At 47.5% G+C, this 21,749-nt stretch overlaps 1 protein-coding gene across 1 annotated transcript in view; it reads right to left on the bottom strand.

Annotated features, from left to right (window-relative positions):
- Positions 1 to 997: 997 nt before the first annotated feature.
- LOC139539089 (DNA-binding protein SATB2-like) overlaps positions 998 to 21,749 on the bottom strand; it is a 103,432-nt gene continuing 82,680 nt past the window's right edge. The window contains exons 10-13 of the mRNA XM_071341832.1: positions 17,448 to 17,585; positions 16,115 to 16,267; positions 14,852 to 15,046; positions 998 to 1,771 (exon numbers count right to left, since the gene is read on the bottom strand). Of these exons, the coding sequence (XP_071197933.1) occupies positions 1,085 to 1,771; positions 14,852 to 15,046; positions 16,115 to 16,267; positions 17,448 to 17,585 (1,173 nt within the window). The 3' untranslated portion in view covers positions 998 to 1,084. The remainder of the gene's footprint in view (positions 1,772 to 14,851; positions 15,047 to 16,114; positions 16,268 to 17,447; positions 17,586 to 21,749) is intronic.

The raw sequence follows: 21,749 nt of genomic DNA, 5'->3' as shown, positions 1-21,749 counted from the left end.
CAGCTAGTAGTGTCCTCATAAACCACAGTGGCCATACACACTAGGTTATTGTGTAATAACTGCTGTACAGTGATAGAGAGAATGAACCATATTTAGAGTGGGGGTTAGGGGGTAGGGGGCAGGGGGCATGGCGTTAGAGGGATGGTCTGGTCCATCGCATAGGGATGTTGTTGCACCATTGAGGGTTGGCAACGGGAGCTGGATGGGAGGGGCGATTCCAACTTCAAAAAAAATACCATAAGCTTCCATTCTGGACTTAAACCATATTTGTTTATCATTGGTGAATTCCCCCATACCACTGTTCCTACCTCCACCCAACACCCATCCACTATCCAACCACCCACTCAAACTGTCAACGCTGTCAAAGACCAGAATGGTCCTGTCATGGAGGGGCAGAGAGGGGGAGGAGTTGGAGGACAGCCACAACAGCCAGTTATGTGCTGTAGATCTGGAGCTGAGGGACCATAGGATGATGAAGGTCTGAGCAGGCCCCCAGTATTCAGTCTATGAGTGTCAGTTAGGGACCTGACTCGAGACCCAACATCGAAATAAGGACAAGTACTCAGCATGTGGGTGTGGTTGAGACACTAGGGAGAGTAGTCATTGGACAGAGCAGATGAGAGCCGGCCCTCTTGGGTGAAGCTGAATTTTGGGATTGGCTCAATTCAAGAGTGGTGTTGATGTGGCGAGTTCCTCTTGTGGACAGGGGTGAGATGTGTGTGTATGTTTGGTTTTCTCTCTGTCTATTGGTTCAGTGAACATACTATTCTAACTGTTCCACATGGCTGCTGTTTCATGGCATATCCCTGTTGCTGAGGTAACAAATTGTATTTTCACTGATATCCCTCTTTGACGAGCCCTCCTTAGGACCCCTTGTCTGTATATTTGTGTGTGTGTGTGTGTCAGTGAGTCTCTCATTGTCTCATCTATGCCTCTCTTCCGCTCTCCCAGTGTTTTGTTCCCATTCGATTCCCCTCCTATCTCTCTCTCTCTCTTGTGTCTCTTTGTCTCTCGTGTCTCTCTGTCTCTCGTGTCTCTCTGTCTCCGCCCGTCTCTTCCAGTGTCTTATCTAGTCTCTGGGTCTCTATCTCTGGAAGTCAGCCTGTTCTCTGGGACTGGATGAGGAGCTACTAGGGGGCAGGGAGCTGGCTCGGCCCCCACCCAGACCATGAGAATGCCCCTTGTCCTTGCTCTCCTCCATGGCTCCCTTGCTGGTCCCTGAAGACTCGCCTGGGGCTGGGGCCAGGGAAGGGGCTGACCCTGCTGTGTTGCTCTCTCTCTCCCCTCCTTCCCTCTCAGTAGTGGGGTACATCTCCTCGTGACCATCCTCACTGGACTCAGGGTCCTCTGAGCTGGAGAGGAGCTCCTCGTCTCTGTATTCGCTGACATCCACGCCGCCAGCCCCCTCCCCCAGCTCCTTCAGCCGGCCGTGGTGCTTGACGTGGTAGCGCTGGTTCTGGAAGAACTTGATGATGGTGTGTTTGGGCAGGTCCAGCTGGGCTGACAGGGTATGGATGGCTTCCTGGTCCGGGTACAGACCCACGTCCTGGATGAAGCTCTGTAGGATGCCCAGGGCTTCTAGAGATATCTTAGTGCGTGACCGAGGCTTCTTAACGACCGTGCAACCACCGACTCCTGGGCCGCCCGTGCAGCCACCACCACCACCTCTTTCAACGTTCTGTGACCCTTCGTCATTACCCTGGGCGGGCACAGGGTCCTCACGCATGGGGGAGTGGTGCTTCAGGGGCTGTGGGGGTTGCCTGTGCAGCGCCTGGTGAGAAAAACAGTACAACTGATTAGTGGGGATCAGTGACCCCCTCATCAAAGCTACAGAGTAGAGAGCCATTCCACATGTGTCAGAGGTCTTTCAACATCAAGGTCAACTAGGTTAACAACAGCGATGCCCATTGGCTGAGCCCAGGACAGAGCTAGTCAGTGCTTCATAGCTCAGATACCATCGCAGATGGACAATATTATAGCTTCCTTTGACCTATGACCAGGATGTAAGATTAGCACATAGTAAAACTCCAACCACCTTCTCTGCCATCAATCACGGACCATCATCACTGTTTAACCAGATAGAGCCAGAACATAAACAGCCGAGGTGGAGAGGGACGTGTCTCCAGTCTCCTCTCTGGTTGGAGTTACGCAAATACCCACTGATCATTAACGACACCGGGGGAGATGGGCACTAGAGGAAAGAATAGGTGGTAGACTGGGGGAAGACAGTAAAGAAGAAGAGTGAGGGGGCGGAGGGGTGAGACGAAGAGCAGAAGGAGAGGTCAAGGAGGGTGGGTGAGACAGAGTCAACGTTAGTAAAGGTGAGAGGTGATTAAAGCCAGACCAGGGGAGTCAGTGGGATTAGAGACAGTGTTGTTGTCCAGTTGTCTTGTGAGATGGTAGGGGAGTGTCAGAGAGCCAGGATGCTATTACATACTGTAGCTCTGTCCCGCTGGTTTTACGACCCGGGCCCCCGCTCAGTCACTGTGCCTCTGCTTTGGAACGCTAAACTATAAATATGTGGTGCATTAAAGGACACACATAAAGATAATGGTCATTATTTTTTCTCTCTCCCTCAATAATAACAGGGTATTACTTAAATAATATTGAGGGCAAGTCAGACCATCAAATTGCTCAGATTTCACATGTGGGGGCTGTTTGAGGGTAGTGATTTACAGGAAGAGTGTGGGTTGGGTGATTTACAAGAGTGTAGGTTGGGTGATTTACAGGAGGAGTGTGGGTTGGGTGATTTACAAGAAGAGTGTAGGTTGGGTGATTTACAGGAAGAGTGTGGGTTGGGTGATTTACAGGAAGAGTGTGGGTTGTGTGATTTACAGGAAGAGTGTGGGTTGTATGATTTACAGGAAGATTGGGTGATTTACAGGAAGAGTGTAGGTTGGGTGATTTACAGGAAGAGTGTGGGTTGGGTGATTTACAGGAAGAGTGTAGGTTGGGTGATTTACAGGAAGAGTGTAGATTGGATGATTTACAGGAAGAGTGTAGGTTGGGTGATTTACAGGAAGAGTGTGGGTTGGATGATTTACAGGAAGAGTGTAGGTTGGGTGATTTACAGGAAGAGTGTGTGTTGGGTGATTTACAGGAAGAGTGTGTGTTGGGTGATTTACAGGAAGAGTGTAGATTGGGTGATTTACAGGAAGAGTGTAGGTTGGGTGATTTACAGGAAGAGTGTAGGTTGGGTGATTTACAGGAAGAGTGTAGGTTGGGTGATTTACAGGAAGAGTGTGGGTTGTGTGATTTACAGGAAGAGTGTGGGTTGTGTGATTTACAGGAAGAGTGTGGGTTGGGTGATTTACAGGAAGAGTGTGGGTTGGGTGATTTACAGAAAGAGTGTAGGTTGGGTGATTTACAGGAAGAGTGTGGGTTGGGTGATTTACAGGAAGAGTGTGGGTTGGGTGATTTACAGGAAGAGTGTGGGTTGGGTGATTTACCGGAAGAGTGTGGGTTGGGTGATTTACAAGAAGAGTGTAGGTTGGGTGATTTACAGGAAGAGTGTAGGTTGGGTGATTTACAGGAAGAGTGTAGGTTGGGTGATTTACAGGAAGAGTGTGGGTTGGGTGATTTACAGGAAGAGTGTGGGTTGGGTGATTTACAGGAAGAGTGTGGGTTGGGTGATTTACAAGAAGAGTGTAAGTTGGGTGATTTACAGGAAGGGTGTGGGTTGGGTGATTTACAGGAAGAGTGTGGGTTGGGTGATTTACAGGAAGAGTGTGGGTTGGGTGATTTACAGGAAGAGTGTAGGTTGGGTGATTTACAGGAAGAGTGTGGGTTGGGTGATTTACAGGAAGAGTGTGGGTTGGGTGATTTACAGGAAGAGTGTAGGTTGGGTGATTTACAAGAAGAGTGTGCGTTGGGTGATTTACAGGAAGAGTGTGGGTTGGGTGATTTACAGGAAGAGTGTGCGTTGGGTGATTTACAGGAAGAGTGTGGGTTGGGTGATGTTTTCCTCCCTCTCTTTTCTGTTGTTTATTATCTTTTTTAATGTCTATGTGAAACAAACAGCAACCACAAAAAGCGAGAGATTGAGAAAGAGAGGAAGAAGAGGCGGTGGAGAGAGAGCGAAATACAGGATGAAAATAGCTCTCCCCTTTGGACCACACATTCCTCACAACCTCACACGCACGCAACCCCTCCACAGAGATATTGAAACACTTAATATCTAAATTGATAGTGAAACATCGGGGAGTTACAAGCCCTTCCCTCTTCCACAACCAGGAACAAACACACACTCACAAATAAACACCAGACAGTCATTTCTTTACTCCTCTCACAGACGGCTCCACAGACACACACAGAGAGGCCTGGTCTCCTTCATGCACTAATGATGATATCCGTGGCAACAGGAGAGAGCCTAGCCAAACACACGAGGGGTATGTGCTCGAGGGGTATTGCCTCGAGGGGTATGGGCTCTGGATTAAGGAACCACCAGTCAGCCCAACCACCAGTCTCTCATGAAGAGAGTCAGTGCCAAGCCAACATGACTCCAACCCCCAATCCTGCTAAGCGATGAAACCCCCTCCCCTCCCCTCCCCTCTGTCCTCCATCATTTCACCCTTCCAGTTAATCCTCTACCCCTCAAATCCCTCAATTTCTGTACCCTCTACCCCTCCAATCCCTCAAATTCTGTACCCTCTACCCTTCCAATCCCTCAATTTCTGTACCCTCTACCCCTCCAATCCCTCAAATTATGTACCCTCTACCCCTCGAATCCCTCAAATTCTGTACCCTCTACCCCTCCAATCCCTCAAATTCTGTACCCTCTACCCCTCCAATCCCTCAATTTCTGTACCCTCTACCCCTCCAATCCCTCAAATTCTGTACCCTCTACCCCTCCAATCCCTCAAATTCTGTACCCTCTACCCCTCCAATCCCTCAATTTCTGTACCCTCTACCCCTCCAATCCCTCAAATTATGTACCCTCTACCCCTCGAATCCCTCAAATTCTGTACCCTCTACCCCTCCAATCCCTCAAATTCTGTACCCTCTACCCCTCCAATCCCTCAAATTCTGTACCCTATACCCCTCCAATCCCTCAATTTCTGTACCCTATACCCCTCCATCCCGCCAACTGAGCCTCTACCCCTCCACCAACTTCTCCGTTGGGATACTGTAAACATCAGTCACTTTACAGCTACACAGTACTGTGGAAGTTGTCGTCCTCGTGGCATAATTCAATATTCTTCTATTTTCTCTCTTGTTTTTTTCCTTCTTTCAGTTGCGACCAGGGAATGCTGTATTTTAATTATTTAACTAGGCAAGTCAGTTAAGAACAAATTCTTATTTACAATGACTACCCCGGCCAAACCCTAACCCGGATGACGCTGGGCCAATTGTGCGCCGCCCTATGGGACTCCCAATCACAGCCGGGTGTGATACAACATGGAATCGAACCAGGGTCTGTAGTGACGTCTCTAGCACTGAGATGCAGTGCCTTAGACCGCTGCGCCACTCGTAAGTTCATTGCATTAAAGAAAAAGGTTTCCTTTTTAACACAAATCAAGGCGATTTACAGAGATGCAGAGTTATTAAATAATTATACTACATGAAATATTCAGACTAAAGCCTTAATGAGGGCTTGTTCTCCTGGGGCCACGGGCAGACCACATGTGGGGTGTGTGTGTGTTTCACTGTGTGCGTGTCTGTGTGTGTGTGTGTGTTGATGCTGCCTGGGACAGTTGCCAGTTGCTGCCACCGGAGACACCATTAATTAACACACAAATAAATATGTAATGACAGAAAACACAGTTTTCTGTTGATTTTCTGCATGACTTTACCTTTCACCTTTCCTGTTAATCAGTGTGTTTTTTCTTCTCCCTCTCTCTCCTGTGTCACCAGACCAGGGGAGTGGATGAGTCACTGTGTGTGTTTATGTGTGTGTGTGTGTGTGTGTGTGTGTGTGTGTGTGTGTGTGTGTGTGTGTGTGTGTGTGTGTGTGTGTGTGTGTGTGTGTGTGTGTGTGTGTGTGTGTGTGTGTGTGTGTGTGTGTGTGTGTGTGTGTGTGTTTCTGCATTTGTGAGGGTGTGCTGGCAAACTGTATGACCTTTTTGTGTGTTCAAGTGTTTGTGTGTTTTGAAATCTTTTCACTTATCTGTAATTAAAGCATTAAGCTGGCTGTGGTTTACCGAGCTCAGAGCTGAACTCAGCCCCTCAAACTGACAATTAGACCATCAGAGGAAACAATAGGTTTATAAAAGTGTTAGCATGTGTAGACGAATGAAACTACATAACGAGACAGAGGGGGCAGCAGAAAGAATAGTGTGTGTGTGTGTGTGTGTGTCTGTGTGAGTTTGTGTGTGTGTGTGTGTGAGAGTTTATGTGTGTAGAAAGAAGGGGGCTTGTTGCCAGCTCACTATCTAGTCCAGCACTCGTGGGGTCTCAATCCAAGGTGCAGGCAGCACACAGTACCCACTACCCAGCAGAATTCAATTTAGCAAAAACAATAGAGAAATTATTCATAAGGGCAGGGCCTGCCAAATTAGCAGAGGGACGCACTTACTGCTAAACACATGGAGGTATAAGCAGGGCAGCAGAGTGTGTACTGTTGGGGAGGAGAGCCAGCATCATCAGGGCCAGGTCAGCCATGGAGAAAATTGAAGCTGTCCCCACGGGTGTGAAAGGGGCTGAGTAGGTAGGGGAACACAGGACACACACAGCCTGAATACACACACATACATACACACTTATGCACGCACGCATGCACACACACACACACGCCCACACACACACACACACACACACACACACACACACACACACACACACACACACACACACACACACACACACACACACACACACACCCACCCGCATGCATGCACGCACGCACACACACCCCCACACCCACACCCACACACCCCCACCCCCACACCCACACACACACACACACACACAATGCCACCTGTGGATCTAATGGACAAGCACATACAGTGCATGTGACATGGTACTGTAGATATGGGGCGGCAGGTAGCCTGACCGTAGCTCCAGTAACCGAAAGGCCGACTAGGTGAAACATCTGTTGATGTGCCCTTGAGAAAAGCACCTAACCCTAATTGTTCCTGTAAGTTGACTACAATGTAAATGTATAAAAAGGCTGACATACTGTACACGCCCAGATAGTCATACTCACCATGCTCAGATACCCGACCAGCCGTGATCAGACATGATCAGCCATGCTCAGATATCCAACCAGCCGTGATCAGACATGATCAGCCATGCTCAGATATCCAACCAGCCATGATCAGACATGATCAGCCATGCTCAGACATGATCAGATACCCAACCAACCATGATCAGACATGATCAGCCATGCTCAGAGACCCGACCAGCCATGATCAGCCATTCTCAGATACCCAGCCAGCCATGATCAGACATGATCAGCCATGCTCAGATACCCAACCAGCCATGATCAGACATGATCAGCCATGCTCAGATACCCGACCAGCCGTGATCAGACATGATCAGCCATGCTCAGATATCCAACCAGCCGTGATCAGACATGATCAGCCATGCTCAGACATCCAACCAGCCATGATCAGACATTATCAGCCATGCTCAGATACCCGACCAGCCGTGATCAGACATGATCAGCCATGCTCAGATATCCAACCAGCCGTGATCAGACATGATCAGCCATGCTCAGATATCCAACCAGCCATGATCAGACATGATCAGCCATGCTCAGACATGATCAGATACCCAACCAACCATGATCAGACATGATCAGCCATGCTCAGAGACCCGACCAGCCATGATCAGCCATTCTCAGATACCCAGCCAGCCATGATCAGACATGATCAGCCATGCTCAGATACCCAACCAGCCATGATCAGACATGATCAGCCATGCTCAGATACCCGACAAGCCACGATCAGACATGATCAGATACCCAACCAGCCATGATCAGACATTATCAGCCATGATCGGATACCCGACCAGCCATGATCGGATACCCGACCAGCCATGATCAGACATGATCAGCCATGCTCAGATACCCGACCAACCATGATCAGTCATGATCAGCCATGCTCAGACATCCGACCAGCCATGATCAGACCTGATCATAATTTAAATGTTATAGTGCAGTGGTAAATTCATAATTCATTACCCTTGAGTCCTTTTGTTTTTGGTCAACGGTTGTGTGCGGTTGTCTGGGGTTGTGTGGGGTTGTCTGGGGTTGTGTGGGGTTGTGTGGGGTTGTCTGGGGGTGTGTGGGGGTGTGTGGGGTTGTCTGGGGGTGTGTGGGGTTGTCTGTGGTTGTGTGGGGGTGTGTGGGGTTGTCTGGGGGTGTGTGGGGGTGTGTGGGGTTGTGTGGGGTTGTCTGGGGTTGTGTGGGGTTGTGTGGGGTTGTGTGGGGTTGTGTGGGGGTGTGTGGGGGTGTGTGGGGGTGTGTGGGGTTGTGTGGGGCTGTGTGGGGTTGTCTGGGGGTGTGTGGGGGTGTGTGGGGTTGTGTGGGGGAGCATTCACATAATGTGCTGTCTATAGTGTACAGTGAGTGTATTTGTGTGTGTACGGTGTACAGTGAGTGTATTTGTGTGTGTCTATAGTGTACAGTGAGTGAATTTGTGTGTGTGTGTGTGTGTGTGTGTGTGTGTGTGTGAGAGAGTGAGTGACTGAGCTGTGTAGCAGCTGGGACACGAGTGGTCTGTCTGTGGTGACAGGCAGGGAGGCGGGATGGTGTGTGTGTGTGTGTTTTTGGTAGAGTGGGTCACGTGTTCTGTGTTGGATGTATCATAGTGATATTGACACACTGTGGGTGGGTAGTCTCACCTTGACAATTGACGTGTCTGGGTGTGTCCCCATCCTTCCCCCTATCCCCTTACCCCCTCCTACGGGGTATTTCCTCCCCAAAACACAACACTCCCCTGTGTAGATGACTGGATCCTCACTGATAATATCTTTATATAATATTAACATATTCATTTATATTATGGTCACTGGAGAGGCAGGTAGCCTAGCGGTTAAGTGCATTGGGCCATCTGCCGGCTAGCCGAAGAGGTCTACCAGCGAATTCTTGGGCTACAATACCTCTTTTGCCAATTGGACTGGACCTTTTTTTTGCCGACACAGAGCCCTGCCAATCCATCACAACTGGTCTAAATCAGCTACAAGCTAATTTAGCAATTTTTTGCCGCTGCTAGCAGCCTTTACCTTCTGCACAGACACCAGCCCTGTTATTAGCCTGGATATTACTCACCAATTTACCAGCATCGGACTGTCTCTCGACAACAACGCCGGATTCCTGCCGTAATCCCTGAGCCACTACTTCTGATCCTCACAGCTAGCTTGCAGCTAGCGCAGCTAGCGCCACTGCCACGAAGCTAGCACCAGTTAGCAAACACAATTCTACAATTCACAACCTCTCTTTCGCCATCGCCATCCGGCTTGGATTCTCTGTCGACACGACCACGTCTGAGCAGACCCCCTCCGTCTGAGCAGACCACCCCCCGGGCTACTAACTTTAAACGCCGCGTGCTAGCTTAGTGGAGGCCTCCCTGCTCCATCTACGGCTGCCCCCTGGACACTATAATCACTTGGCTACATAGCTGATGCCTGCTTGACTGTCCATTAATTCACGGTACTCCATTCTGTTTATTTGTGTTTATCTGTCGGCTCTGTGCTTTAACTCAGGATCTGTGTGTAGTTAATCCGACCCTCTCTGCCTAGTCGTCGCCATTTTTACCTGTTGTTGCTGTGTTAGACTAGCACCCTGTTATTGCTGCTGTTATCTTACCTGTTGTTTTAGCTAGCTCTCCCAATCAAGACCTGCAATCACTTTATGCCTTATTGTATGTCTCTCTCAAATATCAATATGCCTTGCATACTGTTGTTCAGGCTAGTTATCATTATCATTGTTTTGGTTTGCAATGGACCCCGTAGTTCCACTCTCCGTACCTCTGATACCTCCTTTGTCCCACCCCCCACACATGCGGTGACCTCACCCATTGAGACCAGCATGTCCAGAGATACAACCTCTCTTATCATCACCCAGTGCCTGGGCTTGCCTCCGCTGTACCCGTGCCCCACCATACCCCTGTCTGCACATTATGCCCAGAATCTATTCTACCACGCCCATAAATCTGCTCCTTTTATTCTTTGTCCCCAACGCTCTAGGCGACCAGTTTTGATAGCCTTTAGCCGCACCCTCATCCTACTACTCCTCTGTTCCTCGGGTGATGTGGAGGTAAACCCAGGCCCTGCATGTCCCCAGTCACCCTCATTTGTTGACTTCTGTGATCGAAAAAGCCTTGGCCTCATGCATGTCAACATCAGAAGCCTCCTCCCTAAGTTTGCCTTACTCACCGCTTTAGCACACTCTGCCAACCCTGATGTCCTTGCCGTGTCCGAATCCTGGCTTAGGAAGGCCACCAATAATTCTGGGATTTCCATACCCAACTATAACACTTTCCGTCAAGATAGAACTGCCAAAGGGGGAGGAGTTGCAATCTACTGCAGAGATAGCCTGCAAAGTTCTGTCATACTTTCCAGGTCTATGCCCAAACAGTTCGAACTTCTAATTTTAAAAATTAATCTCTCCAGAAATAAGTCTCTCACTGTTGCCGCCTGCTACCGACCCCCCTCAGCTCCCAGCTGTGCCCTGGACACCATCTGTGAATTGATCGCTCCCCATCTAGCTTCAGAGTTTGTTCTGTTAGGTGACCTAAACTGGGATATGCTTAACACCCCGGCAGTCTAACAATCCAAGCTTGATGCCCTCAATCTCACACAAATCATCAAGGAACCCACCAGGTACAACCCTAAATCCGTAAACATGGGCACCCTAATAGACATTATCCTGACCAACCTGCCCTCCAAATACACCTCTGCTGTCTTCAATCAAGATCTCAGCGATCACTGCCTCATTGCCTGTATCCGCCACGGGTCCGCGGTCAAACGACCACCCCTCATCACTGTCAAACGCTCCCTAAAACACTTCTGCGAGCAGGCCTTTCTAATCGACCTGGCCCGGGTACCCTGGAAGGATATTGACCTCATCCCGTCAGTTGAGGATGCCTGGTCATTCTTTAAAAGTTACTTCCTCACCATATTAGACAAGCATGCTCCGTTCAAAAAATGCAGAACCAAGAACAGATATAGCCCTTGGTTCACTCCAGACCTGACTGCCCTCGACCAGCACAAAAACATCCTGTGGCGAACTGCAATAGCATCGAAGAGCCCCCGCGATATGCAACTGTTCAGGGAAGTCAGGAACCAATACACGCAGTCAGTCAGGAAAGCAAAGGCCAGCTTTTTCAAGCAGAAATTTGCATCCTGTAGCTCTAACTCCAAAAAGTTCTGGGATACTGTAAAGTCCATGGAAAACAAGAGCACCTCCTCCCAGCTGCCCACTGCACTGAGGCTAGGTAACACGGTCACCACTGATAAGTCCGTGATAATCGAAAACTTCAACAAACATTTCTCAATGGCTGGCCATGCCTTCCTCCTGGCGACTCCAACCTTGGCCAACAGCCCCGCCCCCCCCGCTGCTACTCGCCCAAGCCTCCCCAGCTTCTCCTTTACCCATATCCAGATAGCAGATGTTCTGAAAGAGCTGGAAAACCTGGACCCATACAAATCAGCTGGGTTTGACAATCTGGACCCCCTATTTCTGAAACTGTCCGCCGCCATTGTCGCACCCCCTATTACCAGCCTGTTCAACCTCTCCTTCGTATCATCTGAGATCCCCAAGGATTGGAAAGCTGCCGCGGTCATCCCCCTCTTCAAAGGGGGAGACACCCTGGACCCAAACTGTTACAGACCTATATCCATCCTGCCCTGCCTATCTAAGGTCTTCGAAAGCCAAGTCAACAAACAGATCACTGACCATCTCGAATCCCACCGTACCTTCTCCGCTGTGCAATCCGGTTTCCGAGCCGGTCACGGGTGCACCTCAGCCACGCTCAAGGTACTAAACGATATCATAACCGCCATCGATAAAAGACATTACTGTGCAGCCGTCTTCATCGACCTGGCCAAGGCTTTCGACTCTGTCAATCACCATATTCTTATCGGCAGACTCAGTAGCCTCGGTTTTTCTAATGACTGCCTTGCCTGGTTCACCAACTACTTTGCAGACAGAGTTCAGTGTGTCAAATCGGAGGGCATGTTGTCCGGTCCTCTGGCAGTCTCTATGGGGGTACCACAGGGTTCAATTCTCGGGCCGACTCTTTTCTCTGTATACATCAATGATGTTGCTCTTGCTGCGGGCGATTCCCTGATCCACCTCTACGCAGACGACACCATTCTATATACTTCCGGCCCTTCCTTGGACACTGTGCTATCTAACCTCCAAACGAGCTTCAATGCCATACAACACTCCTTCCATGGCCTCCAACTGCTCTTAAACGCTAGTAAAACCAAATGCATGCTTTTCAACCGTTCGCTGCCTGCACCCGCACGCCCGACTAGCATCACCACCCTGGACGGTTCCGACCTAGAATATGTGGACATCTATAAGTACCTAGGTGTCTGGCTAGACTGCAAACTCTCCTTCCAGACTCATATCAAACATCTCCAATCCAAAATCAAATCAAGAATCGGCTTTCTATTCCGCAACAAAGCCTCCTTCACTCACGCCGCCAAACTTACCCTAGTAAAACTGACTATCCTACCTATCCTCGACTTCGGCGATGTCATCTACAAAATAGCTTCCAATACTCTACTCAGCAAACTGGATGCAGTTTATCACAGTGCCATTCGTTTTGTTACTAAAGCACCTTATACGACCCACCACTGCGACCTGTATGCCCTAGTCGGCTGGCCCTCGCTACATGTTCGTCGTCAGACCCACTGGCTCCAGGTCATCTACAAGGCTATGCTAGGTAAAGTGCCGCCTTATCTCAGTTCACTGGTCACGATGGCTACACCCACCCGCAGCATGCGCTCCAGCAGGTGTATCTCACTGATCATCCCTAAAGCCAAAACCTCATTTGGACGCCTTTCCTTCCAGTTCTCTGCTGCCTGCGACTGGAACGAATTGCAAAAATCTCTGAAGTTGGAGACTTTTATCTCCCTCAACAACTTTAAAAATCTGCTATCCGAGCAGCTAACCGATCGCTGCAGCTGTACATAGTCCATCTGTAAACTACCCACCCAATTTACCTACCTCACCCCCCATACTGCTTTTATTTATTTACTTTTCTGCTCTTTTGCACACCAGTATCTCTTCTTGCACATGATCATCTGATGATTTATCACTCCAGTGTTAATCTGCTAAATTGTAATTATTCGATTTATTGCCTACCTCATGCCTTTTGCACACATTGTATATAGATCCTCTTTTTTTCTACCATGTTATTGACTTGTTTATTGTTTACTCCATGTGTAACTCTGTGTTGTCTGTTCACACTGCTATGCTTTATCTTGGCCAGGTCGCAGTTGCAAATGAGAACTTGTTCTCAACTAGCCTACCTGGTTAAATAAAGGTGAAATAAAAAAAATAAAAAAAAATAAAGCAAAAGGTCGCTGGTTTGAATCCCCGAGCTGGCAAGGCAGATCCTACCCTTGATCAAGGCAGTTAACCCCCACCAACAACTGCTCCCCAGGTGCCGTGGACATCGATTAAGGCAGCCCCCCGCACCTCTCTGATTCAGAGGGGTTGGGTTAAATGCGGAAGACACATTTCAGTTGAAGACATTCAGTTGTACAACTAACAAGGTTCCCCTTTCAATATTGTAGTTATTACTGAGAATTATTAATTATAACTAAGAATAAATCAATCAAAATGAGAGGAGGAATGAGGGGGAGAGAAACCTGGCCATTGTACCTTTGTCCACATGGTAATCCTGATGTGTGTGTGTGTGTGTGTGTGTGTGTGTGTGTGTGTGTGTGTGTGTGTGTGTGTGTGTGTGTGTGTGTGTGTGTGTGTGTGTGTGTGTGTGTGTGTGTGTGTGTGTGTGTGTGTGTGTGTGTGTGTGTGTGTGTGTGTGTGTGTGTGTGTGTGTGTCCCGTTATGCACATATGTTCAGTTTTAATGCATAATGCATGTGTGTCCTCAGTGATTTCCCTCCAATAACGACCCTGGCTGGCATTGGAGAAAGTCCATTTAATCAGCAAGGCCATTTCTTCATGTGCTCTAAACAGTGTTTGTGTTTGTTGAGGGTGGGGGTTAGGGTGGGGTTGAGGTTTGGGGGTTGAGGGGTGGGGATTAAGGTTGGAATTGAGAGGTGGGGTTGAGGGGTGGGGGTTAAGGGTGGGATTGAGGGGTGGGGGTTAAGGGTGGGGTTGAGAGATATGCAGGACAGGTATCACATGTAATTTCCCAGCAGTATGAGAGATCTCCAGTGTCGATCAGTTCTTCCCCAGGTTGGTATTTGGGTCAGATACGTCCGTCCGTCCATCCGTCTGTCTGTCTGGTATTGCTTATCTACTGCTGTGGAGACACACTGACGGTCTGATAAAGAGGTTCACCCCCTCTGACCGACCCTAGCCACATCACAAGGACAGAAGGAGGTAGAAAGCTATTCCATCCAATAATGACCCTGGCTGGCATTGGAGAAAGCCCATTTAATCAGCAAGGCTGGACTACTGTACCTCTGTGTATAGGTGTCTAAACATATGTTTGGTATGGATCATTATTTGTGGATCTCTGTTGTTATGAATATGTGACTGGGGTCTCTGTTCTCTACCCCACATTGATGTTGTCTCATATGTATCGGTTGTATTATCTTTCCTGCTCAAATCATTTCTTATTTTAAATTGTTTTAATAAAAATAAAAATAAATAGTGCTATGCTGGATAAAACTCTGTACTCACACAGGGATGGACAGTGCAGACCCATAGCACTAAGGTTAGTATGCAGGCTAGGTTAATCTGATCCTAGATGGGCTGGTCTCACCTGTGGGTCTTGGGGCAGGTGTAGTACAGTGTGGACTCTCTCACTGTGGTGGTGCCTTGACTCCTCTTCATACACCATGTCCCTCTCTGTCTTGGACAGGGTCAGGAACCTCCGGATGGTACACAGGTTCTCCCACAGAGTACGGTTCTCTGGGCTAGGGTTCTCCTTCCACCGCAGCAACTCACACAGCCAGCCCTGAGAGAGGGAGGTGGGGAGAGAGAGAGAGGGAGGGAGGGCGAGAGAGGAGAGCGGGAGAGATAGGAAGGAGGGAGAGAGAGAGAGAGAGAGAGAGAGAGAGAGAGAGAGAGAGAGAGAGAGAGAGAGAGAGAGAGAGAGAGAGAGAGAGAGAGAGAGAGAGAGAGAGAGAGAGAGAGAGAGAGAGAGAGAGAGAGAGAGAGAGAGAGAGAGAGAGAGAGAGAGAGACGGAGAAGATTTGATTATCTCTGCTAGAATGGGCCAGTCTTTGACACCAGCTGTTGTGTGCATCCAGACTCCACCAGCATGCAGTGTTAATAACCTGATCAGGTCTCCACCTCTCTCATCATCCCTCTCTCCTCTCAGCTGCAGCAGATGGGTGCAGTGAGCCATGACCCCCAGCCCAGCCTAGCCCAGCCAGCCCCGGACCCCCCGACCCCTGAACCTGGGAGACACAGCTTGATCACCACACAACCTGCCACTCTGCCACAAACACACGCAAGCACACACACGTAGACACACACACAATAGTGTCACTGCTGTAGATATCCTGTAGATATCCGTAACTCACATGCTGCAGCACCATGTCTTCATGTGCTCTAAACAGTGGGTGTGGGGGGGGGGGGGGGGGGGGGGTTTAAGGGTGGGGTTGAAAGATATGCAGGACAGGTATCACATGTAATTTCCCAGCAGTATGAGAGATCTCCAGTGTCGATCAGTTCTTCCCCGGTTGGTATTTGGCTCTGATACCTCTGTCTGTCTGTCTGTCTGGTATTGCTTATCTTCTGCTGTGGAAGTTAACTGACAGTCTGACACAACAGCCTGGGGAAGAAGGTCATCCCACCCACATCACAGGGACAGGAGGAGGTAGAGAAGCTACCCATAACCACCTGACAAGGGCCAGATATGTGTCCATTCCCTTAATGGTTAAGGTTAGTATTTGGAGTTGGGTAATGGGATCCTAGATGTTAAGGGCCACTTCTACCTCAAGCAGAGGGACACACTATGGCACAATAGATTGTTCCTATCCTGCTACAATGTTCCCAATGGGTGAAACAGGCCTCTCACCTGGCTCTTGTTGGCAGCCACCTTGGCGAACAGCGCCTGAGACACCTTGGCCCTCTTCATCTCCTGCTGGATCTCGTCATAGATACCTGACGTGATGTTGACCAGAGACTCCAGCTTCAGGGGCAGGTCTGGGTTGGGGCCTGGTGGCTTGGGCTGGAGGGGAGAAGGGATAGGGACCGGGGAGAGAGGGTCCACAGAGAAAAAAACAGTTATCTAACCATGAAGTTGTACCAGAGTTTGCCTGAGTGGGTAACACTGCCAACTCCAGTCCACATGTTGCCACACCAAGGACCAAAGATTTGAAGCATGATGGGTAATCAGTTGATGATCAGTTTACGGTTAGTTTTTTTTTTACACACATTATACACATAGATGTACATGTTTTCGACATGGAGAATGTATACAGATAGTCATTAAGCCATTCTCTCTCCTCTCCTTTGTACTCTAATCTCTGTTTGAATTACCCTGTATTACATCTCATTATGTTCTCTTCTAAGACTTTGAAGTTATCTGTGCAGGTCCAGACTAGTAATCTGGCGTTCCCAAGTATAAACTATGGCATCAAGATAAATATGTACAGACATAATAATGATAATGCCGAACAGAGAGAATAGTTGTTTGCCCTGGTATGGCATCATAGTATGTTATCTGTGATGGTCCTATAAGGCTGTGTGGGGTTGGGAAGTATATCAAAACCAAGTGTCCCTCTCTCTAGCGCATGTTACTATGACAACAGGTTAAAGGCTGTTTCTCTATTGTAAACATGTGAAGAGAGGTACAGAACTCTTTCTTTAGAGTCAGTACTCAATTACATTTACATTTACATTTAAGTCATTTAGCAGACGCTCTTATCCAGAGCGACTTACAAATTGGTGCATTCACCTTATGATATCCAGTGGAACAACCACTTTACAATAGTGCATCTAACTCTTTTAAGGGGGGGGGGGGGGGGTTAGAAGGATTACTTTATCCTATCCTAGGTATTCCTTAAAGAGGTGGGGTTTCAGGTGTCTCCGGAAGGTGGTGATTGACTCCGCTGACCTGGCGTCGTGAGGGAGTTTGTTCCACCATTGGGGTGCCAGAGCAGCGAACAGTTTTGACTGGGCTGAGCGGGAAAAATAAAAAATACTGCGTGTACCGTAGCTACAACGGGAAGTAGCAATTGTCATGTACTTTGGGACTATTCCATTGGTTCCACAGTACCATGCAAGATAAATAAATCATAGCCAGTATTTGACATAAGTATCTCATCCAATTCTGACCAGAAGTAATTCTGTATGAGGAACATTCTGTGAGCAAGTCAAGAGCGATTGTGGATGAATACACTGCTCACCACAGAGGAGGCTTTGTTCTTGTTCTTCCAGAGAGCAGCCCAGGCATCAGGAGTGAGCTGCTCGTCCAGACCTCTCTCCCACACCTTCTGCATGAGGTGGTATGGGACATGGTTAGTGATGGTCGGTGTAAATAGATCCTGTCAAACATTTACACACGTTACCACTTCAGCCACAAATACAACACACATAGAAACAATCAATGAAAAGTATTTTAATGTATTTAAGTGCCTTTTCTCAAGCTATGGTTAGATACGGATAGATCAGAGTGTTTAGTACTATCCCCTTTCATTTTTCTAACCTTGACTTGAGACCCTCTGGTGTAGAACACAGACACACCACCACTAACATCACAGACACACCACTCAATACTAACACCACAGACACACCAATACTAACACCACAGACACACCACTCAATACTAACATCACAGACACACCAATACTAACAGCACAGACACACCACTCAATACTAATACCACATACACACCAATACTAACAGCACAGACACACCACTCAATACTAACACCACAGACACACCAATACTAACAGCACAGACACACCACTCAATACTAACACCACAGACACACCAATACTAACATCACAGACACACCACTCAATACTAATACCACATACACACCAATACTAACAGCACAGACACACCACTCAATACTAACACCACAGACACACCAATACTAACAGCACAGACACACCACTCAATACTAACACCACAGACACACCAATACTAACACCACAGACACACCAATACTAACATCACAGGCACACCAATACCAACATCACAGACACACCAATACCAACATCACAGACACACCAATACTAACATCACAGACACACCAATACTAACATCAGACACACCAATACTAACATCACAGACACACCAACCAATACCAACATCACAGACACACCAACCAATACCAACATCACAGACACACCAACCAATACCAAAATCACAGACACACCAACCAATACCAACATCACAGACACACCAATACCATCATCACAGACACACCAATACCATCATCACAGACACACCACCACTAACATCACAGACACACCACTCAATACTAACACCACAGACACACCAATACTAACAGCACAGACACACCACTCAATACTAACATCACAGACACACCAATACTAACAGCACAGACACACCACTCAATACTAATACCACATACACACCAATACTAACAGCACAGACACACCACTCAATACTAACACCACAGACACACCAATACTAACAGCACAGACACACCACTCAATACTAACACCACAGACACACCAATACTAACAGCACAGACACACCACTCAATACTAACACCACAGACACACCAATACTAACAGCACAGACACACCACTCAATACTAACACCACAGACACACCAATACTAACAGCACAGACACACCACTCAATACTAATACCACATACACACCAATACTAACACCACAGACACACCAATACTAACATCACAGGCACACCAATACCAACATCACAGACACACCACTCAATACTAACACCACAGACACACCAATACTAACAGCACAGACACACCACTCAATACTAACACCACAGACACACCAATACTAACACCACAGACACACCAATACTAACATCACAGGCACACCAATACCAACATCACAGACACACCAATACCAACATCACAGACACACCAATACTAACATCACAGACACACCAATACTAACATCAGACACACCAATACTAACATCAGACACACCAATACTAACATCACAGACACAGCAACCAATACCAACATCACAGACACACCAATACCAACATCACAGACACACCAACCAATACCAAAATCACAGACACACCAACCAATACCAACATCACAGACACACCAATACCATCATCACAGACACACCAATACCATCATCACAGACACACCACCACTAACATCACAGACACACCACTCAATACTAACACCACAGACACACCAATACTAACACCACAGACACACCACTCAATACTAACATCACAGACACACCAATACTAACAGCACAGACACACCACTCAATACTAATACCACATACACACCAATACTAACAGCACAGACACACCACTCAATACTAACACCACAGACACACCAATACTAACAGCACAGACACACCACTCAATACTAACACCACAGACACACCAATACTAACATCACAGACACACCACTCAATACTAATACCACATACACACCAATACTAACAGCACAGACACACCACTCAATACTAACACCACAGACACACCAATACTAACAACACAGACACACCACTCAATACTAACACCACAGACACACCAATACTAACATCACAGGCACACCAATACCAACATCACAGACACACCAATACTAACATCACAGACACACCAATACTAACATCAGACACACCAATACTAACATCACAGACACACCAACCAATACCAACATCACAGACACACCAATACCAACATCACAGACACACCAACCAATACCAAAATCACAGACACACCAACCAATACCAACATCACAGACACACCAATACCATCATCACAGACACACCAATACCATCATCACAGACACACCACCACTAACATCACAGACACACCACTCAATACTAACACCACAGACACACCAATACTAACAGCACAGACACACCACTCAATACTAACATCACAGACACACCAATACTAACAGCACAGACACACCACTCAATACTAATACCACATACACACCAATACTAACAGCACAGACACACCACTCAATACTAACACCACAGACACACCAATACTAACAGCACAGACACACCACTCAATACTAACACCACAGACACACCAATACTAACAGCACAGACACACCACTCAATACTAACACCACAGACACACCAATACTAACAGCACAGACACACCACTCAATACTAACACCACAGACACACCAATACTAACATCACAGACACACCACTCAATACTAATACCACATACACACCAATACTAACAGCACAGACACACCACTCAATACTAACACCACAGACACACCAATACTAACAGCACAGACACACCACTCAATACTAACACCACAGACACACCAATACTAACACCACAGACACACCAATACTAACATCACAGGCACACCAATACCAACATCACAGACACACCAATACCAACATCACAGACACACCAATACTAACATCACAGACACACCAATACTAACATCAGACACACCAATACTAACATCACAGACACAGCAACCAATACCAACATCACAGACACACCAATACCAACATCACAGACACACCAACCAATACCAAAATCACAGACACACCAACCAATACCAACATCACAGACACACCAATACCATCATCACAGACACACCAATACCATCATCACAGACACACCACCACTAACATCACAGACACACCACTCAATACTAACACCACAGACACACCAATACTAACACCACAGACACACCACTCAATACTAACATCACAGACACACCAATACTAACAGCACAGACACACCACTCAATACTAATACCACATACACACCAATACTAACAGCACAGACACACCACTCAATACTAACACCACAGACACACCAATACTAACAGCACAGACACACCACTCAATACTAACACCACAGACACACCAATACTAACATCACAGACACACCACTCAATACTAATACCACATACACACCAATACTAACAGCACAGACACACCACTCAATACTAACACCACAGACACACCAATACTAACAACACAGACACACCACTCAATACTAACACCACAGACACACCAATACTAACACCACAGACACACCAATACTAACATCACAGGCACACCAATACCAACATCACAGACACACCAATACCAATATCACAGACACACCAATACTAACATCACAGACACACCAATACTAACATCAGACACACCAATACTAACATCACAGACACATCAACCAATACCAACATCACAGACACACCAATACCAACATCACAGACACACCAACCAATACCAACATCACAGACACACCAACCAATACCAACATCACAGACACACCAATACCATCATCACAGACACACCAATACCATCATCACAGACACACCAATACTAACACCACAGACACACCAATTCTAACACCACAGACACATCAATACTAACACCACAGACACACCGATACCAGCATCACAGACACACCAACCAATACCAACATCACAGACACACCAATACTAACATCACAGACACACCAATACCAACATCACAGACACACCAACCAATACCAACATCACAGACACACCAA

Source organism: Salvelinus alpinus, chromosome 14, assembly GCF_045679555.1.
Source record: "Salvelinus alpinus chromosome 14, SLU_Salpinus.1, whole genome shotgun sequence".
NCBI classification, from domain to species: Eukaryota; Metazoa; Chordata; class Actinopteri; order Salmoniformes; family Salmonidae; genus Salvelinus; species Salvelinus alpinus.
This window is presented reverse-complemented; position numbering and strand designations above follow the sequence as displayed.